The sequence below is a fragment of the Hermetia illucens genome, chromosome 1, assembly GCF_905115235.1.
Source record: "Hermetia illucens chromosome 1, iHerIll2.2.curated.20191125, whole genome shotgun sequence".
Lineage (NCBI taxonomy): Eukaryota > Metazoa > Arthropoda > Insecta > Diptera > Stratiomyidae > Hermetia > Hermetia illucens.
Window position 1 is genome coordinate 4116894 of NC_051849.1, and position 27596 is coordinate 4144489.

General features: G+C 45.0%; 1 protein-coding gene across 1 annotated transcript in view; it reads left to right on the forward strand.

Annotated features, from left to right (window-relative positions):
• The first annotated feature begins 671 nt into the window (after positions 1 to 671).
• Positions 672 to 27596, forward strand: part of LOC119661398 (paired box pox-neuro protein) — a 92064-nt gene continuing 65139 nt past the window's right edge. Inside the window, exon 1 of the mRNA XM_038070726.1 lies at positions 672 to 767. Within this exon, the coding sequence (XP_037926654.1) occupies positions 755 to 767 (13 nt within the window). The 5' untranslated portion in view covers positions 672 to 754. The remainder of the gene's footprint in view (positions 768 to 27596) is intronic.

Below are 27596 nucleotides of genomic sequence, written 5' to 3' on the forward strand. Positions count from 1 at the left end.
CAGCATTTCCCGGTGCCACCACTATGGAGGTTCTCCTCGGCCACTTGGTTTTGGTTTGGTCGACAGAGTTGCCGCCCCGTCTTCCTCACCGGCACTTCTGAACACCAGCAGGGACATAGAGAGGAAATTCGGGCCCGGGGTTCTGGGCCCTGACAAAAGTCCAAGGCCGGGGAGAATCCTTCATTTCCACCCCCTTTTCGTTAGGCCTAGTGGCAGGTCCTCCTGTGGCCCAATCAAGGAAGTTGACGTTAGGGTTCTTATAAACGATAATGAGCAGCTAAGAAGCTGGTAGGAGCAATTCACCACGTTTCGGCCAAGTTTCATCACTTGTAGATGAAATAGCTTTTCCGAGCAAAAGCGGAACTATCTTAGTCAGCAATGAACTCAAACGGACTAATGCGACTTGGCTTCACTGTCTCCATCAGTCTCTTCAGAGCTGCTGCTACCATTTAACCATAAATTTTGAAAATCCTAGATCCTCCTCAATTAGGGGAAGTAGAGGTTAGGGTACAAACTTGATGATTTGAATTCACTATATTATTGACAGTCGGGTTTTTTTTTCTATTTTTCAGTTCATCAGGGAAGATGTTAATGTGGCAGTAATAACTCCTCGATTAACTTCGAAAAGTGAATTTTCGAGGACAAATCCTTTGTGTTATCGTCATAGTGGCAAATATTCAACAATTGAACAAGAAATCGAAATAACGCCAGAAGAAGTCATCCAGTAAATTTAAGGAAGTTGGTAGCAGCTACTATGCCCCATACAGGTATGTATTTGAATGTATGTCACTTGATTTAGCCATTGTTGCTTACTACAACATCGTGGAATAGTGTCTCACCAAACTAAAGGGATAAAATCTTGGGCTCAGGTGTAGTGTCTCTGGCAACCTCACCAGGGTATGACCTAAAAGGATTGATCACTGGAGAACAACTAACTTTCTTAATGCTAAAGCTGACCCTTATATTTGTATATGCTGTTGCTTGTCGAGGACTTCTAAGGGCATCTATTCTAATCTATTTTAATCCCATCAAAAAGTAGTACATGCTCGTTTAGACAGTGATAAGTCAGTGCTGTTTTATGTTTTAATCAAGCAAACATGGGTAGCACTGGGATAAGTATCGAATATTGGGACATACCTATCATATATGCGATTACTCAGAAATTGGATTGGCAATCCAGCAATCTCCAGAAAAACAAAGCTACTACCCAGGCCAACAAGTTATCGTTATACATTACCTTTTGTACCAACGATCCTGGGATATACCTGGATGCATCGATATCCTACTCGAAGTAGACATCTATAGCGTGGTGGTACTGCCTTGGTTCATCAAGGAATCTCCATGGCACTCAACAGGCATTGCAGGCCCATTTATTTCGAACCTGATTATGGATGAACTGTTGGATGAGCTTAGTTCGGTGGTTGCGGTGTGAATGTGGATGATCTCTTCATTCTTGTTGAAGGGGAGCAGCCAGCATATCCAACGACCGCAGTGCCTCAGCTGTGGGAACGTTGGCTACTGTGGCATCTAATGTTACAAGCGTAAGGGAATCTCTGGAACTGGCTCCATCGGCGAACCCATTCAGAAAAAGATTCCTCGCATATCCCTGCCCATATGGGTACAAGCCCCCGCGATGGAGCCGCTATCCTCAGTAGGAAGTGTGTAGTGGGAGTATACGATGAGGAAGAAACCTTGACGTCAAACCAAGCCAGCTATGTTTATCGCACTGGGTAAAAAGTTCGTGAAACTCTGTGTATTCATAGAGGAGCGGCGGAAAAACTGCTGGCGAAACTGTTCCAGTCGCGAGTCCGGGAAAAGGGAGCGGATCTCTCAAAGCGGATGTGGTAGCCTGATGAAAAGTGACACCTTAAAAAAGAAAGGGTCAGAGGAAGATGAGACCGGAGATGATTATCATCCCAAAACAAGGTGAAGGATCATATGCTGACATCCTCAAGAGAGCAAACGCAGACCCCGAACTTACTAAAGTGGGGATAATGCCAGCGGCATTAAACGGTCCCAGAAAGGAGACCTTATGCCGGAGCTCAAGAAATCCAAGCATGTAACTCCAGGCAAGTCGTTAGACCAGAAAGCTGACATAAGGCCTAGCAGGCCGGGGATCACTAAATCTGCAAAGACATAACTGGGATCACCGCGAAAGAGGAGGTTTGCGAGCCTTTGGAGAAGGAGTTCGATGTTATCAGATTAGAAGAGTCAGGGAAGAAAATGCTGAGGAAAGCCCCAACGGGGGAACACCAACCGTCATCCTCAGCCTACCAGTGGAGGCATAACTCAAACTGTTTGCAACAATTAGAGGGAAAATAGGCAGGGCTATGTGTCGGCTTAGGGAACAGGTGGCATTCAAGCGATGCTTTATATGCCTTGGCTTCAGTGTAAACTATTGATACATTGTCTGCAGCAGTAGGTGAGGTTGATACAAACCAACCTCAACCACTGCTACGCGGCGCAGATCCTATATTTGTATACCATTCCTACGAAAAACACCGATGTGATAATAATTAGTGAGTCATATTGAAACCACGGTTATGGTATTTGGGTCAAAAACCAAATACGCCAAGCAATGCTATGGGTTAGCGGATAAAAAGCCTTCCAGGTAATAATGGAATATCCCAGCGAAGGCGAAAGGAGTTCACATCTTTAGCTGCTATGCTCCACCCAGCGCAATACTTGCCGAATATAAGAGGCTGAGCGTCGTTGGCCGACCATCATAGCAGGTGATTCTAATGCGTGGGCTCTTCAATGGGACAGCAGGACAACGAATATGAGAGGACGTTTCCTGCATTCGTGAAACTTGACGTGGTACTCGGGAATGTCGAGGCCTCATACATATCCAGGAGAAGGGGCATGGAGTCTACAGTGGACCTGACATGGGTGTGTGCCACTTTAGCCGATAGGGTTGCACGGTAAGACAATGAGGACTATACTCCCAGCGACCACCAGGCAATTTGTTTGAAATCAAGGGCGAATCGTGCTCCAAAAAGAGCTCTCGCACAATCTCGGGTGGTTTGCTTTGCTCGACGGCGAAAGCTTTTGAGTGGGACACTTTTTCCATAGCGATCTTGTCCGACATATCCCTGGATGGTAATGGCAGAGAAAAAGCCACCCAAATCACCCAATGGTTGACCGAAACATGTGAGGTCACTATGCCCAGAAGGCGATTGCTTTCCAGTAGGGAACACAACTACTGGTGAAACATCGCTTATGTTTTCGGACAAGGAGGCTCAGGGCAAGGCCCGGTAGCGACGCTCGAGAACAGACGCGCATGCAACTGCGTCATTCGGAGGAGTTTAAAATGTTTGCTTCAAATAGCTGGGTGAACATGCCGATATAAGCCCTTAGCGAGGACCTACAGGGTGCTAATGAAAATGCTGCGGAAATCACCCCAGGCGGCCTGTTAGTGTCTCTTGAAGGAGATTGTTACCACTCTGTTTCTTGGCCAGGAAAATAACGGAAGGCAAACTGTGGAAGAGCTGCGGGAAATCCATGGTAGGATCGGTGACACCTGGGCCCCACGTTTGGATGGCATCCCTAACAGAAGTTTGAAGCTGCCAGTGAAAACTAGCCCCGAGCTTCTTTCTAACACTCGAGGCGTGACCAAAAGAAGAAATATTTGCTGTCCAGTGGAAGACACGAAGTTGGTCTTCTTCTTTTTCTTCAGCCTTTGTCCCGTTCACAAGCGGAGTCGGCTAAAGACACGAAGTTGGTGTTGCTTCCCAAACCCAGCAAGCCACCTGGAGACTCAACATCACATCGCTCGATTTGCCGGCTGGATACAACGGGGAAGCTAATTGAGAGAGTCATCTATAACAGATTCTTACCCATCGTCGAAAACAGCAATGATTTGCCTGAGTGTCAGTTTGGTTTCCGGCGGATGCAAAAAGCGTCATCATACATCTGACACAAGGTGGTTAGTCTTTTGCGATTGCTGGGCGTTGCTGCTATTGGATATCAAAAATGTACGGTACCCGGCGAATTGGAACAGAATTAAGGGGGCGTTGGCTGATATAAGTGTTCCTAGGTATTTAGCAAATCTGGTTGAGAGAGGACTCTCTGGTATGGGACGGGTGGGAGCTCCAAAGAGTACATGTCACAGAGGGGGTATCACAGGGCCCGGTGCTGGACCCTCTGTTGTGGAATGTGATATATTTTATATTGCCCTTTAAGTTCCAGAGGGTACTACGATTGTCGGCTTTGCAGATGATCTAGCTGTGGGTGTTACAGCAAAGAACCCATAATAAGCGGGGCCCTACGCGAGAACGGTAAAGTCCTGGCTAGAGTAAGCCTGGCTAACCTTGGCGGGCACGAAGACGGAAGCGGTCTTAAAAACGAACCGAAAGGAAAATAACACTGATAAAGTACCATAGAAGTCGGTGGATATACAATGGAGGTGATAATTGAGTATTGCGATTTACCCTGCTTTCGTCATCTGTGCGGGCAGAGGCGCTTGCCAACTCTCAGAGACAGAAGTAAGTTAATATGGTTGACGGGTTGATGGCTTTGAGGGTTTGCGGTGCTCTTAGAACCACAAAGAATGAGCCAGTACTGATGGTGGCGTGAGTGCACTGTACGTATCCATTTTGAAACCTTAGTGGAGTTGGATATCGTGCTAGCCAACGTTGGATGCGTGCCCATCTTCCGAGGCAGTGGGCTACGCTTGTCCGTCGATCCGACTTCCCTCAGTACCTCGCTGACGGGAGGGATGGTCTGGCGGGTGAGTGAACACTAAATCCACAGTGACCATCAGGCTATCTTTCTCGACACCAGGAATGGGGGAGGCGACGGTCGAGTGAGCAACAGAAGTGGAAAAACCTGCATAGCTGGGTGATCCATTGGAGCTTTCGAGGAAGAGACATTCCTGGGAGATTTAGGAGGAGATAACGACCCGAAGGAAACGGTGCTGGAAAAAGTGAGCCAGTTACGTCAAAGGGTAACTGAGGCATGTGACTGTACAATGCCGCAACGCAAGCTGACCACAGTAGGAAACCAGACTACTGGTGGAACTAAGAAATTTCGCAATTGAGAGCATCAGGTCTGCGAGCGAGGGGGCTTTGCAAAAGGACCAGACGGAAGCCAGGACATCGGCAGTGGGAGAAGGAATTCCCCGATCTTAGACGTAGCCTTAAGAAGGCTATACGAGAAAGTAAGCGGAATTGCTACAAGCAATTGTGCCTTGAGGCAAATATGAACCCGTGAGGCGCTGCTTAAAAGGTTGTAATGAACAGGATTCGTGAATAAAAATCACCTCAAGTGATGTGCCCGCGACTCTTGTTCCAAATAATCGCAATCCTTTTCTCACAACAGGAAAAAAGTGGACCTCATCCAATGTTTTAACTGGATATCTTTTCAATCCCCGGGGTGACCGAAAAGGAACTACGGGAGAACTGTGGACGAATTAGGGACAGTAAGGCTCCGGGATTGGACGGGATTCCGAACGAAGCTCTGAAGTTGGCTGCTAAAATCAGGCTAGCATGATTCATAAGTACATACATATCGGAGGAGTGTTTCTCGCCCAGTGGAAGGTAGAGGTTGGTTCTGTTACCCAACCTCCAAAAACCCACCTGCCACACCCTGTTCATATCACCCTATCTGTCTTTTAGACACTATGGGGAATATGTTGGAGAGGGTGATATATAACAGGCTGTTTCCGTTCCTCGAGTTAGCAGGTGGTCTATCGGAGCGGTAGTATGGGTTTCGCAGAGCGCGGCCCACGGTCGATCCCATTGCAACATTTGTCGACCTGGCCCGGGAGGCATCGGCCGCTGGTAAGTACTGCGCCGGGGTGACGCTGGATGTCAGGAATGCCTTTATTCAGCCAACTGGGGTTGGATTAAGGGCACACAAAACACAGGAATGCGGCAAGATCAGAGTCGAATAATCTCTGGAAACGCAGATGAAGCGAATCAGTTCGTCATGGGACGTGGCGGATGCTAGCGGCAGCATCAGCATCACTTTTGTTTGGATAATAATAATAATCGTTGGCGCAACAATCCATGTTGGATCAGGGCCTTGAAGTGTGTTAGATCACTTCATTCAAGACCGTAACGGTACACTAGGAGGCAATGTGGTCAGCATTGCGCTCGCCCGAGATTATTACCCTAATTTGACTCAGGTACTCACTCACAGCTGAGTCGACTGGTATCCGACGTCAAATCACGATACAAATTCCACTGCCACCAGTGAGATTTGAACCGCAACCTTCCGTACGACAGCCTTGTGCTCTAACCACTGAGCTGTTTGGATGATTTACCGAATTATCACGGATACGGTGGCATACCGCCACTAGTTTCTTATGTGTTTTGTCTCCAAGCACTCCAGGAGGGTGATCAAACTCGAATCTGCAAGGACCTCATCTGAACTGGCTCTTGCCACCAAGCATCACCGGAGGTTGTTTGGTACCAGAGACAACTCGGATGGCCCTCTGACAGCATATGCTCTAGGAGGCTTCCTGGGGATGTGCGCTCGGCCGGATTATCATAGTTGCCCTTAGCTTCTTCGTGGAAGTTTCAGGACGGTTGTGATTGCACATATTCGCGGGCGGAGCTCCTTGCGGGTTCAAGCGTGAATCTGCGCTGTATAACTCAGGTGCCATTTATTCAAGAGTTGGGTACGATGACCGTTTGGACTATCCACTCCCACTGATCGGAGTTTTGTTCACGAATCTAATGCTTCCCTGAAGGATGTAGGTCGATGATTACCAATTTTTTCAGAAAATATATGACTGGAGAATTTAATCCCTTCTAAGCCTTGTAGTTCTTCGCGAAATTTGGCCCAAAACAGTCCATCTCCGGACGGTTGCGTCCATTTTTAGATTCCATAGGTTTTGAAAGAATATTTTGACTTTGGGCTATTTGGGCTCATTATTCTATAATAGATGCATTATCTCAGAGGACACTACTCACTTAGTTGCCTCGCTGTCATTCACCGAGCATGGAATTTGATAATCAATTTTTACAAAAATAAATTGAATTGAAATCAATTATTTTCATTCTCAAAATGATTAACACGCAATCATGTCAAATGAAGTCTCCTCCGCTACAAATTTGGTGGTCCGAAAGTATAAATTCAATCGAAATTCAGGCAATTTAAATTATCCAACGTTTTCATCGCTCTGTAATAAAAGGAGCGTAATTGCACTTCGACGACGACCCAAGGTGTCAACACCACCTTTCGATCGATTATTGTCCACTGGGCAGTTGGCTTCTGATGACCATCTCATTACCCGTCATTATGAAGGGAGGCTCGTGCCCGGACGATGCACTGACACTCCGCAAAACAGGACTAAGTGCAAATGCCGATGCAAGTGCTACTTGCGTTCACTCACTAATTTTTATGATCATTTTGCCGCAGCAAAAACTGCATTTACTCTAATTACAACATTCTATAAAAATACTCCATAAAATCAGGCAAGGCAAAAGGTTGGCTCCAGCAAACCATGCTTCGCCGTGTTGATAGTTGCAGGAATGAAGACATAAATCCACCAGGTCGGAATACCCAGACCAGTCCGGACCAAACAACAGAATTCTGAAGATTCCTTTTCAGTATAAATTCGCAACATGAAAGTGAAACTTGGGCCCTTCTGCAGTTGGGCCCAGGAGACATCTTCAACCAGAGGAGCAGGCTCTTGGTAATTGAGGGTTCCAAGCCCCGTTTGCTTTATACTTGTTCGTATCTCCTTGATATGGAAAATTTGTCGAAGACCACTAAAAGGTGCAAAATCTATCGATTGCCTGCGATAACTCATCGTGGTTGGAGGAGCAAGAAATAGCGCCGCCGCAATAAACGCAAGGATAATTCCTGTGCAAAGCCCTTGTTTTGTTTACCTGAATAATTAAATTTATGACAGGACATTTAAGTTTGATTGGAAGCCTGGAAGGGCGGTAATTATGTCACTCGTTTAATTTATTGTCGGCCAGGAGAGTCGTGACGGTGGCTGTTGTACACACAATGGCAGACACAGCGAATGGCGATAATGAAACCGTTCACAAACTGCTTGTGATAATAGAAAATAAGAACGGCACGCAACAGCAATTTTGTCCATCCGCAAAGGTCCTGGGAACGTTATGCGTTATGGGCTCGGTGATGGTAAGGAAGATACTGAACGCGATGCGTTCATTGAGGGCTGATTTTTATCTTGATCGTAGAGCCTTATAACTTCTTAGTGGTATACATGATGAATTAGGGAGCTTACATCATTTGGGAAGGGCTGAGTGCTCATTAAGGACGAATTCGGGTCTAAGTGTTTAAAATTAGTACAAGAAAAGATGATATTACTGAAAGCAGGTGACACCGAAAATGTCCTGTTTGGGAAATGGACGATAGAATTCGTGTTGAACCAAATGAATTTTTCTAGCTCAAATTTTAATGTCTTAAAAGAAAATGAATCGATTTTGGTAGGCAAGTTCACATGTTGAAGTTATCGAGTTCGCACAATTGCGTTGCGGGTCAAAAAAATTGGTCAGAACCCTGATTTTCAGTGTTTCTGGGGTTTCTTAAGAATGGGGAAACTAGGATGCCTTTTGGCTAATACTTTTTTAGAGGGCTCAGGTTATGCACTCCTGTCAGTTAATGGATTATTGGCTGCATTTTTTTTTCATTCTCGTTTTTGATCCGCTGGATTTTGGTTTTCCAGTTTTTTTGGTGGTTGTGGTTGTATTTCGCGCTTCCGCAACAGATAGAAATAAAAAGAATTCATCCTGAATTCAACATGATTGAAATCGGTTTACTGTCAGACTATTTGTCCGCCAGTTAAAAAAGATTCGAAAAGTTACCGTTGATCCTGTTAGATGATAATCTGGGATTCTTACCGACTAGAACCACCACTCCTTCCTTCCACTCTTCCACCAGACTCCTCAGAATTTATCTGGTGGTCGCGCTTAGGTTCGTTTTGCTCTTTCATTACTTTTTCTAACTGGTTTCGATCTGCCTAAACTTCTCCTTATTATTCTGTTAAGGGAAAGTCGGACCGCGTCCTTGAACCTTGAACCTAAAAAGGTGGTGAAACTATAATAAAAGTGAAGCTGCGCTCACAAATGCTGAAGCTACAGCTTGGAATTTAAAAGGGAATATCACGGGAACCTATTGGAAACCCCACCCGCAGCTAATACTAAAGAAAAGGATGGAAACGTTGAAAAAACTACCAATTCGACTGGGCATATGGAGTTGGAGAACTCGATAACCAGGTGCCAAGAGGGGATCCAGGATCGATCGATCAAATCCTGCATCAATGTGTCTCCTGTTTCTAATATTCAGGAGACGTGACCTTTGGGTTTCTCAAACATTCCTTAGGATCCTCAGGTAATAAAACTGGAATGCCTCTTGAAAATAGATAGACCTAGTGGTTCGGCTAGGCATTGAAAGGTTTTGGCATCTGAATTTTTGGGAGCTATCTCACCATGCTTAGCTTCCTACGCGCGGATGATCTATTTAGTTTGGTATTTGGTTGGAAACTTTTTGGATCCCAGCAAAGAAGAAAGGTGAAAATTAAAACGTTTCTACGCTTATTAAATTGGAAACGGAAGATGATAGCGAGGTACGTCTCCCAATTCCAGTAAGTCGTTACATTCCTTTCGTCAGAATATCAATTTGGATCATCCCTGCTATCATGCAGTCTACATCGTCGGATATTGTTGATATTACATGCTATACAGATCACACTATTCTTTTCTTCATCATATTTTGTAGTGCATTTACCCACATTGCATATAGCAGGATCGGGAGGGGGGAGGCGGTGGCTGCACCTTGGAAACATTCCCGCAGCCAGAGTTCCGGTGTTATATGCTACGCTCCACATGTAAATTAAAAGTTAACTTCTGGTTGATTATTACTCTTAAATACTTGAGGACAGGCGCGAATTATACTTCCGATCTTTCCAGGTCTTCATGAGAAGCCTACCCTCCTCCTCTACTCTCCCGCATCACATGTTTTTAAAGTAACCCACTCTTCGGCTTTCCAGGGATAATGGGTTCCATTGTATGGTATAACCCGTAATCGAGTTTTCGTCTCTTCTTAATATGTCACCTACCATCTGACATTTTCGCTTTCTTATCGATACGCCTGTTCTCGAGGTTCCTCATTAGGTACAGAAGAGAGTATTCTCGGGCTGACAGCCTTCGTTTGGTTGTCTTCTTGTGCAGAACCAATTCAACAAGGTCCACAACTCAGTCGAAGAGCAAACAGATGTCATCACGGTGTTCCTATTAGCGACGGAGACGATGTTGCGTTTTAATATCACCTCAAGTTCGTAGAGGTAGGAGATGCGGAGACTGGAGATTGAGGGAATAGTTCCGCAGAGGTACCATCAGACCGCTCCTCTTGAGTGCATTGAAGGCCGAGATGATTTCACTTTTGTTTAGAACAACAGTCGACACGGTACTTGCCATTGCATTCTAAAGAGGTGAAACATTGGCAGATGTTATACGCTTCAACTACTCATCATTGTTGATGAGGGGTTGACTGCTAATGTTCCTTACCGACCTTTCGCGGCCTCCAACATATGACATAGAGATCCTGCGATAACGGTCTAAAGCACATCAATATTTTCTAGTCAGCTCTTCAGGAGTCGTTCATCTAGTTAGAAAGATTGTTCTTCTATTGCTAAACGATAGCTGAATCAAAAAATCGTATCGAGGGGTCGAGGGCTATATGGGAGCAAAAGCGGATGCTATAGGCAAGGATCCCGATATGGATAGCGCGAAGACAAAGAAAAGTCTTGAAGGAACTAAGAGAAAAATCTATACTTTATTCAAAAGTGGGCAAAGGAAATGCGGTCGGAATAGTGTAGAAGACGGACTACGACACGGCTACGTTCGAAAAGCTTCAGACGGGAGGATGCTTTGAGCTGAGAAAAGACCCTTGCCGGATTCAATTTTAAGGGGTAGAAAAAGTATTAAAGGAATATTGGTACATTGTTGAGAGTCCAGCCAAACTTCGGATGCCCAACCTCGTATTGCCAAGAACAAAGGGTCTACCAAAGATCCACAAACCTGGCAACGACTTATATTTTCGGGCCCACACTATGTATCGCCAAGTAGCTATTTAATAGGTCTAAGGAACTAGGGAACTACCCGCTGGAAAGCCGTCAGAAATAGAGAGGATCTCATCAGAAAACAAAAAGATATGGAATTTGCGACACCGGATGTACGACTAGTGTCATTCGACGTAGAGGCATTGTTTTCAAGCATCCCAGGGAAGGAGGCGCTTTTGTATCTGGAGGAGTGACTACTAAGTACAAAATCCCAAATCTACTAAGTCCCAAATCCCAAATCCTTGGCATGAAAAAGAGAAACAAGCATGCTCATGAAACTTGCGAGGGTATGCATGTCGGGGGCTACCTGACATTCAGAGGGAAGTTCAATAAAGAAACCAGAGGGGTGGCAACCTCCTTTCACCCTTTGTGAGTGGCGTATTCATGGGCAAGATTGAAAATCATCTACATTCCAAAGACCCTCTCCCAATGATCTGGTCAAGGTATGTAGATGACATTTTCACCATTGTCTATGAAGACAAATTGGAGAAAATGCTGGAGGTCCTGAATAAGGTACATCGGAAACTTAGATTTACAATGGAGGTAGAGGTCAATTTTTTATGATTTAATGATCATTCGAGAAGAGAAAGGGATCTCTTTTTAACATATACAGGAAGCTTACACATACGCAGCGATACCAGATAATTCGAACCACTCCCGTTTATATAAAATGGCTCTTTTCCATGCCGTGATCCACCGATTGTTGCTTGCTTCATATAACATCTTCCAGCTGGACCAATATACAAAATTCACTTCCGAACCTTCATTCTTCGTAAACCATCACATTCCAGAAGGAAATCGGGACTGGCATAGTAAGATATAATGAATTCAAACGTTCTTTCGTCTTGCCTTAACTAATGCCGCCTGCTCGGTCTGGATGAAGGTAGACTGTACATCTCGGGCTGTTCTTCTGATAATGTCAATATCGGCAGTGTAGGCCAGTAGTTGTGTGGACTTGAAGAAGATGGTGCCATTCGCATTTACATCTGCATCGCAAATGACTTTCTCTAGAGCCAGGTTAAAGAGGACACAAGATAGAGCATCCTCTTGTCATACACGGTTGATGTTGAATAGTCTCGAGAATGATCCTGCTTTTATCTGGCCTTGCACAGTCAGTCTAGTCAGTCTTATCAATTTCGTCGGGATACCTAATTCTTTCATGGCCATGTACAGTTTAACCTGGCTATGCTATCACAGGTGGCTTTAAATTCGATGAAAAAATGGTGCGACTGATGACCTAGGGAATCCATTCCATTCCCCCCCCCCCCCTAGGGAATCCATACAACCAGAGCCTCAATGTCAAGGAATGCCACCGTGATGTCGATGACCTCTCGCCTGACCACGTTCAAGAAAGTGGGTTCATTATCCAAATTAAGGATCTGCAAATCGGTTCCTACTAGATATTCCAGTAGTCTCGATTCTCTTGCATTGATGTTGGCACTTCCCCAGCATATGTAGTGAGCGTTGAAAATACATTCTGCTATTACCCCCATGCCTTTACTTTTCGCAAATTGTATAGCTCCAATGAATGTTTCACTGAGAACTTCTTCTGTGTCATAGGGGAAATTTTCACCACAGTATTTCGTTATCGTCCTGTTGACTTTTTATGGTTAGTTTAGCCGATGTGGTGCCATGCAGGAGCGGGGTTGATGACTTCCATTGGCATACAACAGATCAGCATGTTGGAAGTGTAGGCGCCTGACTACCCCACGAACAACCCACGGTCCTTGTATGCGGTATATAAATGTCCTGCAGCTATTGATCTGACGACTGATAAGCGCAGTCGCCACTTTACAATGCTGCAAATTTTCGGGTTCGGAAATGCCGATAGTGAGGAAAGTTCCCGCCCTATCGGTTCTTTCTCCTGTTTTGCGGCCTAGCAGCATCCAAGTGAAGGTGTTAAGGTTATTCTGGACATCAAGTTGTTTCAGAACCTCAGCACTATTACGTTCTTCTTCTGGAAGCAGAGACCCTTTTCAGAGTTCAGAACGACAGATCAGAGACCCCTTTCAGAGTTAGCCGGGCACACTCCCACACATCGTTGAGTGAGGAGTAGTACTGCCTGAGCAACTCGTTCGTGTTTCCGTTGGTAAAGTTTAGCCGTAACATTTTACGGTATGGTCCTACCAACTCGAAGCGAATCTTATTGCCTTGCGAGGATGCAGCCGTTACAGCTGGGAGGAGTTCCTACCTAAGCTGTTCGCACTGCTCAGAATCGTAACAAGATGAATTACTATCGTCATACAAGACCCATTCATCAGCTTCCATACCTTTGACTGCAAATGAAGGTCTAGCCATTGCCGATCGAGCCCTCTTTGTTCCCTTTGGTGTCGCACGATCCTTTCCCCTCAACTATGGCACAGCCCGTGCGTTGTGATTTGTCCGGAGGCGGTTTGCCCGAAGGCGCGTTGCCCGAAGGCTGTTTGCTGTCCATGGACAGGTGCTCATCAATGGACAAGACTTTAGCCTCAGCAGGTGGCGCGGATTGACCCCCGGGGTCAGGAGTGCTGACAGAAGGGGTCTGCTTCGGCCCATCCGTTGAAGACTGGGTCCCAATTAGATTGGTTCTCATTTGAGTAAGTGGAGAATCTGAGCCTAGACTCAAACTCTACGAATCTACCATCAAGTTCTTGAACTCAGTCCAAGACATTCGTAGAGGCTGAAAAACTGGCTGGTTTTACCTCCAGAATGGTGAGAAAATTGGGGTGGTGGACACGGTTACTTGTAGCCAACATGAGGAAGGGAACAAACGGGTCTACATTTCGTAATTTTCTGACTTCTTCAGACTTCGGAAGGGCTTTCTTCAAAAAAGAACCTGCCGAACATCCTCGGATTAAGGGGGATATATGGAAATGAGCCTACTATGATTTATGCGTTTGGAACTACGATTCCATTTCCTTGACCTAACAGACCAACCTGTCAGCTTCTGTTTCATCGATCAATATATTCGCACTAACAAAACGAGAGATCACCGTTCAAGACTTTTTACAGCTCAGTCACCCAAGCAGGACGATCACATTATCTGAAATAGAAATTCCATGGATTTTTTGATATAAACTTGGCACTGAAGCTTCCAAGGAAACCATACATCGATGTAAATAGAAGCAGCGCACAAAGTATGTAGAGATATTATGGAACGTGAATTGCTTCCACATTAAACGCTTGTAAACCTTTTTTGGATAGACGGCATCATACTTTGGTTCCATAATAGTCTTGAAGTGTCATAATTTGTGATCAATAAAGATTAATGGGAGTAGATACAGAGAATTTTCAGTATGCGAGAACAACGGCAGAAAAATGGTAGGAAAAGATAGAAATTCCGCTATTCAAAGTTGGACCTATGTAACTAAGATACAGGGGGTAGAATCGTGAACCAAACTTGCCGACAATGAGAGGTCAAACCAATATTGTGATCAGTTTAATCTAAATCTTGCGTACTATTCTATTTTTTATCATTTTAAGATAAGTTGGCCTTAGTTTTCTGTAATCTAAAAACGATCTGTCTGGAAAAGATACATATATCTGAGTGAGCTTTTCTCACTGAAAAGTAGTTTGACCTCCTTTTTCTCGCATAATCCGCGGCCTGAATGGAAAGACAATATGCTTATTAAAACCAGCATTTCGAGAGCACTCTGCCCAGTGTCAGTGGCCACCATCACTCTTCCATTCGTTGTTGTCTTGTACGTTCCATCGAAGGAGGTGTTAACTGCTCGCTAACCATATCGAAGCCACACAGACCACCGGGAAACACCTTTGCAAAAACTCAATTTTCCCATGCATTCCGCAGTTCAGCTGATTTTCCAATCTTCGAAGGAAGCAGATACTAAGTGCAAGAATAGTTATACAGACATATAGTACTTGCATTCGTATAACCACGAGAGATACGTATTATAGATACAGGTATACTAGCTGAAGTTACAGATTGCAGCTCCGTTGGAGCTGCCTTTTACGACTTGAGCACTCGCGGTTGAGCCATTTAGATGCGACTTCCAAGTAGGGAGGAGACAATTAATGGGCGATAAATGCAATTTGCAATTCTGCAATTTCTGACGGCTGCAACCGCGCATACTCGTTCTTATTGGAAGCAAATCAGAATACGATTTCAAAGTGTGTGGATTTTTCCTGCATAGCTGATTAGATATGCTCCTCGTGGTTGTTAAATTACCTCCACCACATATAAGTATCTTAGGTGCTATTTCTTGCTATCTCCTCCTATTGCTGTTGCACTTAGACGATTTTATTAACCAATAAAGATGCATGCTGCAAGATACAATTGAAATACATACGAGCGTCAGTACAAATCATGTCCTTTTTGCCACTCAAAAGGAATTCATTCAGCTCGGAGCCTGTACAGGTGAGAAATCTTGTACGCTTTATTAAACTCGCAGCACAACAATCGTTCGATAGAAGATCGAATCGTATAATTGGCCCAAGGATGCACCACCGCAATTCCGTGATGAGAAGACAAGTAAGTTTGAAGCACCTGCTAAAGGGCATTAGCGAAATTAGCCAAGAATTGAATTGGTCATCAGGAAAGTCACTGCTGCTGGTGCTATTATCCTGGTGCCTCGTGCACGCGTTCAAACTCAGGTGGACAAAGCGTGCTTTGATGTACCACGCTATCTGCCATCACCAAAACTCATATCATTTGTTGCGTTTTCTTGTATCTTTTTTTGTTGTTGTTGTAGAGTGCATCTAGATGTTGCACAAACATTTCGGCGATGATTTTTTCTTTGCGCGACAACAGCGTAGAGATACGCATTCGTACATTGCCACTGATCGACGTGGCTTGCCCTTAAGATGTTCTTGATGGAATTATAATTGCAGGTTCTGAGGGGTCTCGTGTCTCTTGTATTTACGGAAAAAAGGTAACTATTAGTGGATAAAACACCGGTTCGTCCATTTGTTAACACGTTACTTAAAAACTGACAGTTATGATGAAGGATTATTTCAATTTCCCCACATTACTTATAATTTTCTTTCCATTTGTCATTTTCCCCTCAGTGGAAGTACTTCAAAAAACCATACAGGCCAGGATACCTTTTACAAAGCAATGATTGTCGCTTTTCCGAATTTCCTTCCACGACAAATCCAATCTCATTTTAAAAGATCCGTTTTACTACGAATCACGCCTGATAGATTCAAAGAATGATGTCGAAAATGTTGACAGTTGACGGCGTCTACAAAGGAATTCCTAGACTTGCTCCAATTTTTCCGTGCAAGAAGTAAGATGTTCGCCTACCAGCGCCAGGATCATTAGTCTTCTGTGTTCTTATTGTGTTTTGAAGCTGATGTTCTGTGTGCTGAGATAATTAAAATCCTTCAAGTCTACTTGATAGTTGTTTAGTTGCATTCCATTCCATGCCGAACAAAATATTTATTAAAAAGGGTTGAAGTCGCTATGGATGCTGGCATAATACAGCGGCGTCAAGAAAAGCATTTTAAGAATGTCTGAGACTATCCATTCAATATTTAGAGCATCGAATGTTTGAAGTAGTTGCGGAGACCAAATAACCAGCTTTTTAGTACCAACAAACCTCCAAAGGAATTTTATTTTATGACTCAATATGCAGGGACGGAATTCCTATTAAGGACTTAACTTCACCAGCCATGAAATGGTGTGACAATAGAAAAGGGGAGATATTCATTACCGTTCATCAGTTGGAAGTGCTAGTCTTTCTTAAATATACACCTGACATTCATACCCAGTTGAAACAAGGTCTGTCTAATATCTCTACTGCTTTTGAAGCCTCCGATTGCCATGTCAAGCTGAAAAGGCTCTAGCCAGAGATTTGGTGCACAACACGATCAGAGGCGCTTCTCAGCAAGCTGAACGAAGGGAAACTCTTCCAGAAATCTGCAACAACGTCAAACCAGAAGACGGTGGGTGGACGTTAAATCTCTCCGGCGAACCCCAAACGGCGGCGGTATACTGGTCGAACTTAAATCAAAGACTGGCAACAAGATTAAGCTCAGTGAGGCAGTCAATACCATTCCAGACATGGAAAAAGTGGTATCCATCCAAGATTTCGGTTGGTATACATGTCAGATGTGCTGCGGACGCGGGTTGAATGGACTCAAGATAGCAAGTGATTGCGACTGCAGTCGGCACTGCCTCTGCTTGAGGTGAAATCAGAGGTTTCACCTGACTCGGTGATGAAGAACTTGGTCTGTTGACTGGTGCGGCTGCCCTCGAGACGAATGAGGGTGTCTTCTTCATAGGTTGAAACGGTAGTCGAGGAGTTGCATGTGCCTTTTCCAATGGCTGGCAAGTGGGTGGCTTTTCAACTTTTTTCTAGTTTCTAGTTGATGACCGAGGTACAGTTCCGATTGCATCGGGGGATCTACATCTGGAATTTGTGATGTGCGGGACTTTAGTTCGAAAGTCTGTGTTGTAGGCTGACTGTATTCCGAATGTGACATCGGATTGTCTACGTCATATTCCAGGAAGGCTGGTTTCTGCCTTTCGATGTAAATATTTACCTTAACGGGCGTCAGGTCTACCTTGAATTGTACGGGCGAAATGCGGTGGTTGACGCGGTAAGGTCCAGTGAATGGCTTTTCCAACGATCGTTTTACAGCATCCGCCTTAACGAAGACATGTGTGCAGGACTTCATTTCCTTGTGCACAAATGATGTCCGGTTGTTGCGGTGGGCAATGGGCATTGGACGAATCTGAATGAGGTACTGATGAATATTGCTGAGAAATACGCTGAAATCACTCTCAACTTCCTAATCCAGGAACCATTCACATGCCAACCGTAATATGGTGCCGAATAACAGCTCTGCTTGAGACGTGTTCAGGTCTTGTTCGACACTTTCCCTGAGGCCAAGAAGAATCATAGGCAAGACCTTTATCTAGCTATGATTGTCTTCCCAGCACATGATGGCGGCCTCGATAGAACGATGCCACCGTTCGATCGCGCCGTTTGATTCCGGATGATATGGGGATGTTCTGGTCCGTTTGCATCCCAGTGTTTTGACCAAGGCAATGAAAAGTGACGATTGAAACTGAGTACCCTGATCCGTGGTTATAATCCTAGGCGTCATAGAATCTGTCTAGCACTGTCAAACAACACCTGTACCCGCGTGACGAGGGAGGGGGACACCCCTTGTCCAAGTGAACCTGCTGGGATCTTCCGTTGGGCACCTCGAAAGGCTGGTAGGGATTATTTGTGTGCCGGCCGACTTTGGCGCGCTGACAACGCAGGCAGTTACGAGTCCATTGAATTACGTTCTTTTGCATGCCTGGCCACATGCACCTTCTGTTGATCGCATTAAGCCTGGCACGGCCTCTCGGGTGAAGAACCGTGCGCAGTATCGAATATGCGCCTTCGAAGCACGGCTGGAACGAACGATCGGAAACAATGTCTTCCCGTCACCGTCACCGTCCCGTCCACTGGTTCCACTTTATGTGACGTTGAATTGTCAGCACGTATCTGTTGGAGCTATTGGTCCTCCTCCAGTTCCACTATCAGCTCGTCAGTATCAAACGTTGTTGGCAGAGAAATAGCATCAACGCGCTAGAGTGCCTTAGCTACCACTTTCGCTTCTCCCCTGACGTGAACGATGTTAGTCGAAAGTTCGGCTATGTACGTTATGTAGCGTACCTGTTGAGGCGAAGTTTTATCCACCTTTTGTCTGAACAAGTAGATCAACGGCTTATGATCCGTCTTGATAACAAAATGCGAGCCCACCATGACGGAAGTGTCAAACGCTGCAGTAGATGGCCAACATCTCTTTGTCAAACGTGCTGTATTTATATTCTGAGGTTGAAAGCTTCCGCAAGAAGAATGCTATTTAAAGCTAACTGTCGCCGTGTTGTTGTTCCGGCACCTACGGCCACGTCTGGTGCGTCGGTTACCAATGCAATTGGTGCGTTCGGTTGGAAGTGCAACAGAAATGTTACGCTAGGCTGTTTGTGCAAGAGTTGAAAGCCTGGTTTGCCTGCGTTGTCCACGTAATGGGTGTTCTATCCCCTTTTTTCGTGTTCCCCACTAGGTCGTCCAATGGTGCTTGAAGCGTAGCCGCGATGGAAACTAAATGTGTCTAAAAATTAAGGACTCCCAGAAATCATCTGAGTTCTTTTACAGTTGAATTGTCTCGACCGGGACCATGGTGGTGAGATTCCACGTTCATTAATCGTATGGCCCAGGAACTCAATTCCATTGGTTCCGAATAAACATTTCGACATGTTCACCACGAAACCGTAATCAGTTAGATGCTGAAAACCTTGTGCAAATGTTCGATGTGTTGCTACGAGGTCTCAGATGCGACCAGGATATCGTTGACGTTATGCCACGTCGTCAGAAAAATTCAGCACTCGCATCACTTCGTCCATGAACGGTTTGGGCGGCGTTTCGTAGGACGAACGTCATTACGGTGAACTCGTAAAGGCTAAATGGCGTTGTCACGGTGTTTTTGGAGCTGTCCGCCTCGGGGATTGGTATTTGGTGGAACGCTCTGTGAAGGTCAATCTTGGAGAAAACCCGTTTTTTGTTCCGTCCGGCGACAATATCCTGGATGTTTCGCATTGAGATTCAGGACTGTTACCGCGTTTAATCTCCAGAAATCCTCACATGGCCTCCAAGTTCCGTCCTTTTTGGGAACCAATTACAGAGACTGTTCGACCCCCCTAGACTATATACTCAAACTCTTTTTCTGTTACCCCCAGTCGATGGGGCTTCAGACGTCGAGGTCTCTCCGCAACGAGCGGAGTAACAATGTAATGTTGGACTACATATTGGCAATTGGTTTGACCGGAGGGGTTCGTTATATTGAAAAACTCTTTGAGTAGCTGATGGCACATTGAGTCGCTTGCCACTGTAAAAATGGACCGATACTCTACGCAGGCCAAGAATCCACTTGTGTGGGTCAACGATTCGTTGATTTCTGATGTCGATTATTAAGCCGTATCGCTAGTTAATAAAATCGCACCAATGATTGGCTGCTGGATGTCGGCGGCGAAAAACTTTCAATGGAATTCCCTACGCAGGCCAAGGCTAACTGCGATCACTTGATGGCCGTATGAATTAATATACGATCTGTTGGTGGCGAAAAGTTTGGTGTAGCCGACTTTGAGTTTGCGGATATTAAAAATTTCAATCCGTTATGTGACCTTTGCTTCAGTTCTTAGTATTGACAATACAACGATGGAGGATACTGGAAGATTTTACAACCGCCAATACACATGATGATGGTGAATTTGCCGAGGCTCTCTCGAGAGGATCCAATCAGCCATAAGACCCGAGTACAGATAGATAAACTGCAATTAAATCATTAGTAAATTCAACAATGAGTCTTATCACCACAACCTGCGATCTATCGACGCGGATGACTGAAATTGCAAACCTACGAAGGAAGCGCCTCAGACTTTGGCGGATTGATAGGTTCTCATATTACAAGGGCGCGAAAAAGAAATTTCGAGCAAAGAGCGCGCTGCTGACAGGAATTGCCAAATTTGATTCATACGGTGATGAAGAGCGGCACTTACCGTTGTATCTGAGGCATCGACGAACACAGCTAGGGGTGCATCTGGTCGAGGAAATGCCAGCAGCGATGTTTTAACAAGCTATTGCTTGACTGTCTCAAACGAACGGCCTCAAGAGACAACGCAACCTCGCGGGAGTCTTTAGTTTTGTGCCCAAACAAGTAGACGTTAAGGATTGCTTGGTAATGAGCGACTTAGAAGAGAAGTTTACTTGCCCAAGAACCTTCGTAGGTCCTTCATCGTGGTTGGTAGGGGAAAGCTCTTTATGGACTCAACCGTGCCTAGGTTATTTTGGATATCGTAGAGAGTTGTCAAGTGGCCGAGAAATTTTATCCTCTGGAGGAATCTGCATTTTTCAAGGTTTAGGACAAGTCCAGCCTCAAGGAGATGATGAAAAATGCAGTCGAAAGGGTCCAAGGGCTTAGATTCGGGCGAAGAAACGACCAAAACATCATCCATGTAGACGAAACAAAATTTCAAGTTTCCCAGGATAGAGTTGATGAACCTTTGGCATGTCTGCGCAGCTTTCCACAAGCTAAAGTCATCCTGGTGAACTCGAAGAGTCCGAAAGGTGTGCAGGGAGCCGTTTTCGGAATGCCTTCTGGAGCGACAGGGATTTGATGGCACGCTTTGGCTAGATCCAATATCTTAAAAATACGGCAGTTCGTAGGTGAGTGCGCAGAATCATGGATGAGTGGTCTATAACTGTCTGCATATTCAGCGCCTATAATCTCCCCATGCCGCCATTCGCCGTTTGGCTTAGGGATCAAATGAAGTGGAGAGAACCAGCAGTTATTGCAAAGTCTGCAGATACCTTCGTTCTTCGCAGCTGCTAGCTTTTGAGCTGACAGTGCACGCACCTTTGTAAAATTTGGGGAGCCAGTAGTGTTAATGTGTTGGTGCAAATCGTGCTTAACTGGCCGAAAGAAACTACTTTCAGTAGTAATACTGCGGTACTTTCTGAGGAGTGCGCGAATGCGGTGGTCGACAACGTCTTGGAAAATAATAGGGAGAGTGTAGTCTTTGCAGGTGGAGATTTTCGCTGAGGTCTTCAAAGAAGTAGCCGTCGCCGAGGCACTCAGCGAGTCTAATTTCTTGCTGCGTTAAATGTGTAGCCAGTGGTACATTTAGTCGCTGGAGCTCGGTATTTACAATAATAGCAGCAAACCATCGAGGGCGATGAGGGTCCCGGTTTGCAACTACCCGAACGCCCTTTTCGGGAAGCAGACCCCGACCCTGATTGAACGCAAGATACCGATCGTCGCTGGCAGCTTTGTGACCAGTGTTGTCACCACCTCCTTGAGCTCGTCGACTTCCCGAGTCGCGTCTCGGGCAATTAAGCTTCGCTTCCTCACTTCTGAGAGACGTCGTGTTCCGTTTCATTACAATTATTCAGATTATACTTTTTGGCAACGAATATGATACTGCCGCACCGGCAGGATAGCCAAGAGCATCATTCTTGATATTCTACCTCCAGCCTCTTGTTAGGTCGTCAGCTGGTTCCACGGCAGTTCGCACCTTCGATGTGCCGCCACAAAAGAGTGACAACTTCATTGCTCACTACACATGTCATACAATGGAGTATAGAGTTGCCACATTGCACGATGTTTATGAGTATCTACTCAATGATTGTTATAAATGTACATATATTACGAATTTTTTTTAAAAGATTTCGACGTTAAATTAGAAAGTTTGTTTTTGCATAGTTTTTATGCTTAGTGCATCTTTCTTCTATGTATGTTTGGCGTGGATCAGCCATAAAATAATCAAGCCACTGGTCTTAAAACTTTGGCTACAAAGCCTGTAGCAAAATAAAATTAAATAATGGGCGCAACTCCAAACTTACTGCTGTCTTACATAAAGTTTTTATCCGCATTTCTTTCAGAGTATCTTTTGCACAAATTCACAGGTCGTAAAAGTGTGAAAATTATCACATTGGCGCATACCTACCATAATTCCTCCCATAAATGCCAGATGATTGCTCGGTCGTGTTCATTTCCGAATTTCAAGCGGCATTACCCTTTCGAATTTCAACATATCAACATGCAAACTTGTCCATACGCTAATTATTATTGGAGTTATAAAATCTTAACTCCTTCAGGGCAGACAGATGCTTTGCATTCAGACCCCAAGGGAAGGAACACATTTTTATGGTGTTAATTATTCGTCAGTTTTATTGCTCGGGTTCAGATAACTAATTTCATGTTCATATATGAGAAAAAAAAAGATGTATCTGGGTCCTGATCTGCTCTAGGCATTGACAAACAATGGATTATTGTACTGTACTAATGAGCATAACTAACTCACTTCGTCCTGGTTGCGAAAATGAACTGTGCTGTCTGCCCGAATGCACGTTTTCTCGAGTGAATCGAATTCCCATTCAGGAAAAAAACTGCTGACATTTCTTTTTGCAGCCACTTCTACTCTGTCAGACGAGGTGTTGCTAACATTCCGTGTCAGGCTGCAGATTGAAGATTCAAACATTGCTGTAAGCACAAAATCTTGGAATAGTACTACTTTTTACCGAACAAATCCCTTCGCAATACAGCCTTAAGAGAAATTTTGCGGTCAAGGGAAGTATTGCAAGGATCTTTGAAATTTTGAAGCTAATCAAGGGTTGATGGTATAGCGAAAAAGTTCAGAAGTTTATCTAGAATTTAACGCCACTCGGTTTCCTGGCAATGTATCTTGGGCGGTCGAATTAGCTGAGAATTCAGTTATCAGGATAAGTAACTAGCATAAAAGAGATATGACTATCGATAATGGGACATCCTATTCCCAGAAGAGCATTCTATTCAGGAAACTTCTCCTCCAACTGTACTGCGCGCAGACTGCACGGATGGTGCGATATCCACCAGCAAAAAGTATCTGATCGAGTGTTGTAATTTTTGCTCAATGCTGGGCTGCGTATTAATGGCCACTCCGATAGTCGATCGATTGATTGTGTAACTGATTTATATTTCGTTCGCGACCGTGCAAAAATATGCTGTCCGCTATCGCCGCAAGTGTCGCGGTTCTCGCTGTTCGCCTGCTTGTCTGTGACATGTTAGCAAGAATCCTCAACTTCTTGCACGATCCACCAAATACCTGCGAATTGCGCGATTGTTGTCGTTGCTGTCGTCGTCAACTGCAACAACAATCAAAAGGGATGTTTTTGCCTATGGAACGCTGGCCTGTGAAACGCGATTGGAATATGGAATTATGGATGGCGACGATGAATTGTGATAATGTTGAATTTTTCGTAGCCCGAGGTTGTTGGTAAGAGGAGCAGTATGGTCACGTAGCAAAAAGTAGTGCAGGAAAAAATTAGCGCAAAATAATGATTGGGTAGCAGACACCTAATAAATCCAAGAGAAATTCCTTGTTGGAGCGGAGCGGAAGCGAACAAAAGGCATACATGAACGCCGAGGTTCCTACCCATACTCTAATTGCAGGAGTTGGGAGTTGGAAGCTAAAAGGTGGCGTGGATTCAGTGGCGTTCATGTGGACATGATTCTGACTTAAATTTTGTATCTCAGGCCGTGTTGGCCCATTGTACTCGCCTCCCCCGTCTAACGAAATATTTCGGATTCGTTAACGTATCGCAAGATTTCCGTTAGTGGATGTGATGCTACCCGTCGCAATTGGAGAACATCGGCACCAAAGATCTGATACCTAATGCGTCCATAGGTGGGGCATTCACATAGGAAATGCTCCGTGGATTCCGCTTCCTCATTACAGGAGGGACACGTATCATCTTCGGTAATTCCTATTCTGAACATATGCTCAGCTAGTGAATTATGGCCTGGCAGAATGTCCACAATACACCTGCAAGTCCTCCTGCTTTTCGACAGGATAAACTTTGCGGTACGTATGTTCGGTTCTGGCAGGAAAAGTTTGGTGTGTCAAGCAGCATTTAGGCTCTGTCACCTGTCATTATGGGAAACTTGTTCCCAGTTCTTGAAAACAGATTTAGCCAATGCTACTGATATTCCAATTGCTGGCTCCGCTCCCGGCATAGGATAGATTGACCCCTCTTTCGCTAAAGCGTCCGAGATTTCATTTCCCTCTATGCACAGTGACCAGGTACCCAGAGTAGTTCCACCGTATTGAGTCTGGACATAGAGTTCAAGCGGTTTCTGCAACGATTTTCGAGGTGATCAAAGGACTGCTCAATGCCCTCAGTGCAGCTTGACTGTCACTGCAGATTGCGATGCCCCTGCCCTTCAACCGCTCGTCAATCACCCAATTTGCCACCCTTAGGATCGCATAAACTTCGGCTTGAAAAACCGTTGCATATTGTCTCAAAGGGAAAGCCTCTCGTTTTTATTCGAGAGGTAGACTCCGGCTCCAGAACCCTCTTCTGTTTTTGAGCCATTGGTGTAGAAGACTTCCGTATATCCCGCCACGGATTCCTCTGGGTCTTCCCAGTCCTCTCTACGCTTCAGGGTAACTTCATATCTTCTACCAAACAGATGTATGGGGACATGAGAATCGGAAGGCATTGTAAGAACTGGATTCAGTCCTCCCAGTAACTCTTCCAATGCTCTGTGCCCCCCACATCCATTGTTTTGCCATAGATCTAATCGAATTAGCCTATGAGCTTTGAATAAATATATCTAGGGGCAAACTGAGTAGTGCATTCAGAGCTGCGCCGGATGTCGTGCTCATGGCACCAGTGACACCCAGACAAACAGTTCTTTGCAGTGCGTCTAGTTTACGGTGAAAACCTTTTTGTCTCACCTTAACCCACCACACTACGGATGCATATACGAACATCGGCCTAATGATGGCAACATATATCCACATTACCACATGAGGCCTGAGTCCCCATGTCGAGGCAAAGGTCCGTCTGCACAGCCCATAAGCTGTGAGAGCTCGTTTCATCTTTACCTCTACATGTTTGTTCCAAAGAAGTTTTTTATCTAGAGTGACTCCCAGATATTTCACTTCTTCGGAGAGTTGAAGGGTAGTACCCCTCATTTCAGGAAGACAAAGTCCATCCAGTTTTCTCCTTTTTGTGAATAAAACCATTGTGGTTTTATTTGGATTAACTGACAAACCATGTTTAAGGCACCAGCTGTCTATCAAATCAACGGCACGCTGTATATTCCTACACACCGTTCCAAGATCCCGCTCAACAGCAAGTACAGCCACGTCATCAGCATAAGCATGAGCGTGTATTGGCAAATTTTGCAGTTCGCATAGCAGTGAGTCGATCAGCCTACTCCACAGAACCCTTCGTTGCTTCTGTAGTCAGGTAGCGATCGACCCCTAACTCAGGCGCACAGCAATCTTTGCGTTAGCATAGCATGGATCCACTTAATTAAAGCAACATCAACACCTTGCGCTCTGGCGGCATCACAAAGTTTTTGAAAAGGCGCACAGTCAAAAGCCCCTTCAATGTCCACGAACACCCCCATCGCGTACTCACCATTCAAAGTTGCATCCTTTATCTTTGTGACCAAAGAATGAAGAGCAAACTCACAGGACTTTCCACGTTGGTAAGCATGTTGGTTTTCACTAAGTGGGTGTGACCTAAGTGCCTTTCCACGAATGTGACGCTCCACCAGTTTCTCCAAACCTTTCAGCAAGAATGAAGTCAAGCTGACCTGTCTGAAGTTCTTTGGATTAGAATAGTCATCTTTCCCAGGTTTCGGTATGAAAACTACCTTAACCTGTTGCCAAGAAGAAGGCACGTAGCCCAGAGCAAGACATCCTCAAAAAATATTTGTTAGAGGTCGCTCTAAATGCTCCATACCCTCCTTTAGCATTGCCGGATAGATGCCATCCATGTCAGGTGCTTTGAAATGTTCAAAGGACAGTATGGCAGCTCTCACCATTTCATGGGTAACAACCGCTTTCGCAGTGTTCCAGTTCCCCTTGCAACGCTTGCGTGTTGAAGGGGTTGCAAGAACCGTCAACCCTCCCCCTACCACTTCTCTCACCCGTTCTCCCGGGTGGTGTACTTCCAGGAAGGTCTGTACTGATTCCACTCTGGCGCTTGTGAAAGTACCGTCGGGTTTTCTAAGAGAATCCAACTTGGCTGACTTATCCTTTTTGAGGACTCTGCACAGTCATGAAGTCTCTCTTTCGCCTTCCAGTTCCTCACAGTACGCTCTAAAGGAGTCTCGTTTCGAAGACCTAACGAGCCTCATATATTCACGTTGCGAGTTCCTGAAATTTAACCAGTCTTCGTCCTTGTTACTTTTGCAAGCACGATTTAGAAGTCGCCTGGTTGATTTCCTGAGTTTTTGCAGTTCTCGGTTCCACCAAGGAACCGTTTTACCGGTTTGGCCTCGGGAAATAGGACAAGCCTCTTCATATCACTCTAAAAGTGTGCAGTTCAGAGTTTTCAATTCATCTTCCAGCACCAAAGGAGTCCTTAGTCGCCTAGAAAACTATACTTTATTGCCAAGAAGTTCATTGAACTTTGCCCAGTCCGTTTTCCTAGGGTTCCGTCTTTGTACTGCAGACTGTTCGCCCGCAATAGTCAGATTGAATTCTAGATATCGGTGATCTGACAGTGAGACCTCGTCTAGCACTCGCCAGTGAGTAATCAACTCTAATACTTTTGAGGTACAGATAGTTAGGTCAATTACTTCGCTTCTTCTCAGTCCCACGAACGTTTGCATTCATAAGACCAGCTGAAGTGATGAAATCAAATAGCTTCTCCCCTCTTGGATTGCATTTGCTACTGCCCCAACAGATATGCTGAGCATTCGCATCGCAATCTATTAAGAGTTCGAGACCACTTGATTCTGCATACGCCACCAGATCCCTAAGCTCTTGCGTCGATGGAGGATACAAAGAATCATAGGGTAAATAAGCGGAGGCAACTATGATGTTTTTCCTCTCGCCACTTATCTGGTATTGTATGATGACCGTAGCTAAGTCCTGGGAACAATTTTGCCTCAGCATAGTTGCCTCTAACCGTCTTGACATCAGGACGCAAGCTCTCGGTCTTATGGATGTTTCGTCGTAGAAGATCCTAGCCCCCTTTACTGATCCAATGCCACAGATTCTGTTAAATCGAACCCACGATTCTTGCACCAGAAAGATATAGGGGAAATCCTGCAGCTTTGT